The sequence below is a fragment of the Podospora anserina genome, chromosome 2 (genome assembly GCF_000226545.1).
Source record: "Podospora anserina S mat+ genomic DNA chromosome 2, supercontig 2".
In the NCBI taxonomy this organism is placed as follows: Eukaryota; Fungi; Ascomycota; class Sordariomycetes; order Sordariales; family Podosporaceae; genus Podospora; species Podospora anserina.
The window spans coordinates 3,312,196-3,319,726 of NW_001914858.1; the positions used below are offsets into that span (position 1 = coordinate 3,312,196).

The 7,531-nt window shown below is 53.0% G+C and overlaps 3 protein-coding genes across 3 annotated transcripts; 1 reads left to right on the top strand and 2 right to left on the bottom strand.

Annotated features, from left to right (window-relative positions):
• Positions 1 to 1,081: 1,081 nt before the first annotated feature.
• PODANS_2_9440 (uncharacterized protein) lies at positions 1,082 to 4,750 on the bottom strand (the record flags this gene model as incomplete). The annotated part of the gene is made up of 4 exons (XM_001911717.1): positions 1,082 to 2,135; positions 2,195 to 2,324; positions 2,381 to 3,604; positions 3,664 to 4,750. 4 exons carry the CDS (start codon positions 4,748 to 4,750, stop codon positions 1,082 to 1,084), a joined length of 3,495 nt encoding a protein of 1,164 aa, XP_001911752.1.
• Positions 4,751 to 5,600: 850 nt separating this feature from the next.
• On the bottom strand, positions 5,601 to 6,176 carry PODANS_2_9450 (uncharacterized protein; the record flags this gene model as incomplete). Its single annotated transcript, XM_001911718.1, has 2 exons — positions 5,601 to 6,112; positions 6,170 to 6,176. The coding sequence occupies 2 exons, from the start codon at positions 6,174 to 6,176 to the stop codon at positions 5,601 to 5,603; spliced, it is 519 nt and encodes a 172-aa protein (XP_001911753.1).
• Positions 6,177 to 7,057: 881 nt separating this feature from the next.
• PODANS_2_9460 (uncharacterized protein) lies at positions 7,058 to 7,531 on the top strand (the record flags this gene model as incomplete). Its single annotated transcript, XM_001911719.1, has 2 exons — positions 7,058 to 7,134; positions 7,189 to 7,531. 2 exons carry the CDS (start codon positions 7,058 to 7,060, stop codon positions 7,529 to 7,531), a joined length of 420 nt encoding a protein of 139 aa, XP_001911754.1.

Genomic DNA, 7,531 nt, shown 5'->3' on the forward strand with positions numbered 1-7,531 from the left:
TTTTTTCTTTTCGTTTCGCTTCTTGTCGCATTGTTGAAACGATATTTTTTCATGTATGTGATGGGGGAAAAGGGGGCGGGAACGAAAACAGAAACGGGGGGTTCAAGAAAACGGTACACAGGAGAGCATGGGTCGAGCAATTGGATCTCACGATCTTGCGTGTATTTTGGGTGTTTTGTTTTGTTTTGCCTATCTAGCTTGACTTGGTGGCGTTCTGTACTGCCAATGTTGAATAGTTGTTTGGTGTTGGGGGCAAGGAGGGTTAGACAAATCGCCAGGGAACTGCTGTTGTGTGTCTCCCAGCAAATCCGTTCATTTTGGAAGAGCTGGTATCTGAAGAAGTTAGCGGGACGGGATGGGAAAACAGAACGACGATGCTCTAGTCTTTTTTCGCTTGGAAGGAGAAAGATATTTAAATAAACCAACCCATCTTGATCAAATTAGATTGCTTTGGCCGTGATTGAACTCTTCGTGTCTGTCTTGAGGGAAAGGGAAATGCCCGTCAGGCGCGTGAAGCCTTCCCTTTTTTTTTTCTTCTTTTTTTTTTGCTGCATTTCTAACAACTCCTTGGTGGGTTTTTAGAAGGAAATATTCAATAATAAGGCAGGAAGGGGGAATCTTAATGTGGCCAGCCTCTTTTCATGAGGAAACAATTGGGATGAGCTTTCCTCCAGGTTTGGGCAGAGAGATGTGAGGGAAGGGATCTGCTATTTGTCTACCGCAGTCACTCCTTCCTCACCTCATCTCTTCCACATCCTGAGCAACAAGGGCAGGAGCAACCGCGATATATAGATTCCTTCCCAGCTCCACTCCCGCCACAGCGGCACCGGCCAAATGGTCGAGCTGGTAAGCAGGTGAGCTTTTTGCTCCCAACCCACCCCCTCCTTCCATATAGTTATATGACATGCCTTGGATCGTTTGCTTTACCATTTACCGACCGGCACAAATATAATATTGGATCAAAGTTGATGATGAATCCCATCAAATTAGTCGCTCTTCTTCCATCAAAAAGCTACCGCTTACAGCCTAGGAACTATCCATCATCTGACCCCATCATCCGCCTATACACACTCTTTCTCCCCTAGGACATCCCCCAAGCCTGCCCCTGTCCGGGTTGTCCCCCCTCCCCCTCCCACCCTCCACTCCGCTGCTGCTGCTGCTGCTGCTGTCCCTGCCCCTGTCCCTGATACTGCTGCTGCTGATGCGCATGCATCATCTGCTGATAACTCTGCTGCTGCTGCAACTCCCTCTGCATCTGCGCCTGCTGCATCATATAACCATAACCCATCTGCTCATCCCCCATCATCATCTCCGGCCCCATCATCAACCCATCCCCCCCAAACCCAAACCCAAGCCCCAACCCCCCTCCCGGATCAAGCTTCTCCATCTCCCTCATAAAGAACGACCGCTCAATCTTCTCCATCATCACCCTCTTCCCCTTTTCCCGGTCAAAAACCGCCATCGTCTCCGGGTACTTCCTCACGTTGAACCAGTGCGTCAGACTGCGCAGGGCCTGCTCGAGCGGAAGGGCTTCCTCAACCTCTGCGTCGATATCGGAGCCGGCCAGCCATTCGTCTCGCAGTTCTGGGCGGCAGTAGAGGTACACCGCCGTGATTACCCGCATGTTTGACTGCCGCCACTTGCGGCCGCAGTAGGGGACTTGGTTTTTGAAGAGTTTGAGGGTGTACAGCCGTAGTTCCTGCTGGGGAACCTTCAGGGTCTTGCGGAGGATGGGGGATGACTTGTACTGCACCAGCAGCAAGTTCCGGTGGGCCTTGTTCTTGCAGATCTTTTGCATGATTCGTAGATAGTTGATCAGGCAAAAGAAGTTTCGCCGCGAAAAGTCCGTGATGGGCTCGCTGGGGAGAGGGTTGACGGGGTAGCCGAGCTCGTCAACTTCTGGGCGCGTGGGGGGTGCTTGTTGTTGTTGTGCATCAAACGATTGCTGTGCGTCTTGGGACGCTCCTCGCTGATCAGGTGTGGTTGTTGGTGATCGACGACGTTTGATGGGCGGGGGGGCCGCGTCGTCCTCTTCCTCACTGACTTCCTCGACATCCTCGAATTCTGTAGCTGTAGGGTTAGGCATGCCCGGATGGGGTATCACGCCAGCCCGAGAGCCGCAGAAGTAGAAGAAGCTATGTTACCATATCAGCTTCCCATCACTTCCAACCAAGACGAATGAAGATATACACACCTATGCTCGAGACGATCAAGTTTATTTTCCACAACCTGCTGTACGTCGTGGACAGCAAACAACTTGAGTACCAGCGGAATGTAGCAAGAATCCAACAGGAGCTGTGTCAAGTACTCGAACTTTAGAACGTCTGAGGCCCATGTTAGCACACTATCATCACAATGCTCGCTCCTGCAAAGAACTTACGAGAGAGCTTCAGCCACTTCAACAACAGGATCAGGATACCCGTGGCAGCCTTGGCAGCAATTTCCCGATTCCTCATCTCATCCACATCTGCATCTGAGGGCGAACCCGGATCAGGTCCCTTCCCGCCGGCCCCATTAGGCCCAGGCGCCTGGCTCGGCCCATTAGCCCGGCCGGCAGGTGGACCACCACCCTGTTGCTGCCCATTAGGACTGGCAATAACCATGTTACTAGCAATGGCCAGAACCTGCTTCAGCAACACCACAACCGCAGACTGGAGCTGCGGCAGCGCCTCCTTGTAAAACTCTTCAACTGCATCCAACCGCCGCTTCGTGTTGTCGTCAACCTCCCTGGGGCCATAATCCGCTCCTGATCTGGACGCCTTTCCGTCTTTGTCTCCTGGCTTCACCAAGCCCAGTTCCTCCTTCTCCTCAAGCGTCAACTCGTCAAGGTCGAGCTCATCGATGAGATCCTCATCCGCTCCCTCGCAGCCGCCCCTGCCCTCTTTAAGAAACTTCTCTCTCTCGTCCCACAGTTGCCGAGTAGCCCGCGTCATACGCACTCTCTTAGAGAAGAGTTCTCCTGCTTCCATGATCGAGGCTGGCACATCGCTGCCTTCCCACTTCCTCCCCACCAGCAGATCCTGGAGCCCTGCTCCTCCTTTCCCACCTGCGCTGTTACTAGTCGCGTCAAGCGGTGGGTACATGAAAGGGAAATTCTGGTTGGTTTGGTAGTTTTGTTTCTTTGCGCCCTTACCACCGGCTGCCGGGCTCGGGGGTGGTGATGGCGCTGGTGTCGCAATATGAACGGGCTGGTTAAGGATCGATCCTCCTCCCGTCTGGTTAGGAGGACCGGAGATAATCCCAGTTTGGGCGGTGTTTCGGGGTGGGTGACTGGGTAAGTGAGGTAGTAATGATGTGTGCTCTGCTTCCAATGGAATTGCTGGCTGAGGCGGGACGTATGCTGGGTATTTTGATGTAATCTCCTGTCGGAATACGTGGTAGTCCAACGGCGAGGCCGTAATCAGTTCCATGTCTTTTTCGTTGATCTCCCTCTCGCTTGTCGCCTTCTTCGTCTCTGAAAGCTCCTTCATACCACCAAACACCAGCAATATTGACTTCCAAAACAAGAGGAAGATCTGAGTCTGTGGCAAAATCCCAGCCTCATCCCACCTCAGCTTTGCCGTCGCCAGCATGAGAAAGTCCACCAGGTTGGGGTTCAAGGCAACTGCAAACATGTTAGCAACCAGTCTCCCTTTTCTTCACCAAGAAAAAAGGTGCACTTACGCAACCTCGGCCTGACCTCCTCCATCCCTTCTGAATCCTCCAGAGTGACCTGAATAACGACATACATGACCGTCATCAAATGAATCAGCTCCTCCACCTGCATCTGCAAACTCTGCGGCGGCTCATCCGCCCAAAACGGCTCAAAGGCCCCTCTCAGCGCATCCCACATCACCTCCACCCCTCCACACTCCGCCAACACCCTCACCCCCTCCTTCATAGCATCCAACTGCACCTTCGTAGCCGCACTCTTGCACTTCCCCTCCACAACCCCATTCAGCATCCCCACCTTCCTAACAGTCACCGCCTCCGTCCACCGCCCCAGAACAAGATATACCACCGCCCCAATCGCCTCCCCTCTGACCATCCTATCGTCTTGATCATCGCTCAACGGCTTGATATGCCCCAAAATACTCGTGACAAACTCCTTTCGTTTCGAAACATCCACCTCATCCCATCCCGGCGGGGGCTGAGCCTGGCTTTCTGTAGGTGAAGACTCGGGCGAGGCAAAGTACTTCCCCCACGCCGTGTGAAAAGCCCTGTTGGCAGCGTTCAACCTAACCCACTGCCAGAAATTATACATGAACCACTCGTCGATTTCCTCCTCGAGGGGGCCCATGTCGGTGTATTCGTAGTCGTAGGCTATCGGTTCTCTGTTGGGGAAGTCGTTCACAATTCGTCTAAGTTGTGCCAACGAAAGGGAGTCGTTTGGTGAGACATTTTGTTGTTGCTGCTGCTGGGATTGTTGACCCTGCTGCTGCTGCGGTTGAGAGGCATCATTGGTCTCGTTGCTGTTAGCTGTGTTTGGAATCGGTGGTGCGGGGACAGAGGGGACAGCTGGGGGAATGGAAGTCGCTGAGGGTTGTTGGTTACGGACGAGGAGGGGGCGCTTGGCCAGGGATGTGGGAGGAGGAGGGGGTGGTTTTGATGTGTTGGCGGGGCCAGCAGCGCTGGCGTCGACCGTGCCATCTTGGTCGACTCCTGTTTTCTGAACTGGTGGCTCAGCTGCAGGTGGCTGCGATGCTTCTTTTCCTTTCTTGGATGCGTCATTCGCAGCGCTCGAGGCACGGGATGGCCAGAGTGAGTTCATGATATCGTTTCGTCTGGAAGCTCCCCACAGAAGCTATGAATGGTTCGGCGGTCAAGAAGTTGCGAGGGGTACTGTCATTTTTCGTGGGGGATTAATTGAATAATAGCGAGTGTTTTGAAATGGCTGCGTAATCTAGTTTCGTCGGAGGTGTTGAAAGTACAAATAATCTTTTTGATTTCGTGTCACGTAACGTTGACGTCGGACGAGGAGGGAAGCTCTTCGTGTTCAGCCTTGGGCGGCAGGACCCAGAGTGTTGGTGTACTAATGGCGGGAAGTGGGTCATTTACAATCTAATCAAAAGTGGGACACTGCATGATCCCTTGTTCACATCAACTTCATTGATATTCATCAGCAGAAAAGGATGCAATTTTTTATTATAGAGCATCTTTCAAACAATCCTCAACTCCGAAACGTGGTATACCCTTTTCTTTTTCCCGTGACGCCAGCACAATCATATAAGACAAAAAATCAAAAAGAACAGTAGTGCCAAAGAGAACAAAAACCCGAACGCTTCCTTATTCCGCTATGCATGCCCCTTTCAATGATCCCAATCTTTCCTTCTCACGTAAAATCTCCCTTCCCAAGTATCCCTAGAAGCCGATTATCTCCCTTCTACCGTTCCATCCATGTTTGATCCTCCACGCTTTACTTCCTCCGCTCTCGCTTCCCAGACCCCCCACTTACAGCTCTTTATTGTCTGTATCCTTCATCATCAGCTGTTCATGCCTTTGCCAAAAGCACTCCCAACCCCCAATCCTGAAACGGAAATCTTGCCCTTGCTCCACCAGTCTCTGATCGCCCTTTAGCCACCACCCTCGAAAGCCCTCAACCTCGCGCCCAGAACTCAATTCTAGTAAGCCCTGTACGTCTGGCTAGCAATCAGAAACCTCTTCCCATACTTCGACTGCTTGGCCAGCGAATCCCAGTTCGGCACCAGAATAAACACATCGTTGAAATGCTGCTTGACCGAGTACTCCTCGTTGCTCCTCTTGCTGACTCCGAAGTAGACCGTACCAGAGACATTGACCATGATCATCATCCTCACGCCGTCGTTAGGCCCGTGAATATCGATCAGGTTCTGAGTGGCGCCAAAGCGGTAATCGGCGTTGATGACGTGCGCATCAAAAGTGTCGACGACGTAGCTGACGTGTTTCTTGTCGTTGGTGGCTTTGGGGGCTTCGCGCTGCTGGGCAAGAATCTTCTCCCAGTCTTCTGGGGTGGGGCAGACTAGGCCGTTGACGCAGATGTCGGCAGGGGGGTGGCCGGCGTTCTTGTAGGTGTCATTGTTGGTCACGTAGGACTGGCTGACGCCCTTTCCCTCATTGATTTGGCTGTAGTACCAGTTGACGAACTTTGAAGCAGCTGAAAAATCATGTTAGAAAGGTGGTTCGGCCCTTAGGTTTGACGGGGATTAGTCACGGACCATCAGCGGCTTGCCGAGTGTTGGTATCGTCGACGTTAGTCATTGTGCGTGCTTGATTGATGGGGGAGGTAATTTGAGCGATGCTTGAATGATCCTTGAGGGGTGAACCGCAGATGCGTGCTTGACCGTTGCGAGTTGCGAGTTGCGACTTGTGCTGGCGAGGTTCTCGATGAGGTTTGCGCGCGAGATAAGATGGTTCAAGTTGCTTGAGACGGATTGTCGCGCGAAGAGGCTGCAAGACAGAGACAAGAAGTATTGGACTGTCGTGATGCGCTGTTCAGAAATATCTTTGCGAACGAGGAGGTTGCGAAAAGTGGTCGCTTTGGTCGCCAAGCGAACGGTTGATGTTGGGGATGAAGGTCGCGAAAGTGAGCAGACAGTTGATGGAGAAGTGATGGAGGGGGTCAAAAGGGCAAGCGAGTGAAACTGGCAGAGTTGCGCCTCAAAAAGTAGGTTCCAATCAAGCCGTACTTGACCTTGTGACTTCGTGAATCAGGTGAAGGTTGAAGTTTTCTGCCTGGTTTTGCTCCGGTGGAAGAATATCAAGGTTGAGCAGAACAATTGTGAGCGAGGCTGTGGTGCTCCAGGGGAAAAGTGTACATATTCTTGGCGACGGCAGCCTTGTTCCAACGTCAGCTGTCCCACAGCCCCACTCCAGCTTCTGAGCCGCAAAGCTTTACGCACCAGCTGCCACAGCCGTTTACCATCTGCCAGGCGGTCCGAAGCCAAGCTTGCTTGCCGAACCTCCCAAAACTTTCGGCCGGACATATCCCGGCAGGTCATCACCACGCGCGACACCCCGACGACGGCGGCACGATTGAGTTCGGTCAATTCGGCTGCCCCAGCCTCCAACCCCATTTCTCAGCCCCTCTGTAACCGTCAAAATGGTCAGAATAACCGTATCATCCCTCCTCAGGACGGCGCTCCGGCCAACCGCCTCTGTTCCTAGGTGCACCGCCAGGTATATCCTCCCCCCCCTCTATAACTCCCCCACCAAATACTAACCCTCTCTTAGATCCTTCTCCTCCCTCCCAACCCTCCGCCCAACCCTTGCACCCACCCCCTCCGCTTTTCGCGCCCCATCTCAGACCCTTCTGTCCCGGGGACCTATCCTCCAGCAACAATCACCTAGCAGTGGGGCCGAAGGAGTCCTCGATTTGATCTCTTCCACCTCCATCTCCTCCAACCCGGCGATGCAGTCGATGCAAGTCCGTTGCGGACCCCGCCCAACAATGGCCAACGCCAGTCGCCTGATCCAGAAAAGGAGACACGGGTTCTTGAGCAGGATCAAGACCAAGAACGGGAGGAAGACAATTGCGAGGAGAAGGGCAGCAGGCAGAAGGAGGTTGAGTGCTTAA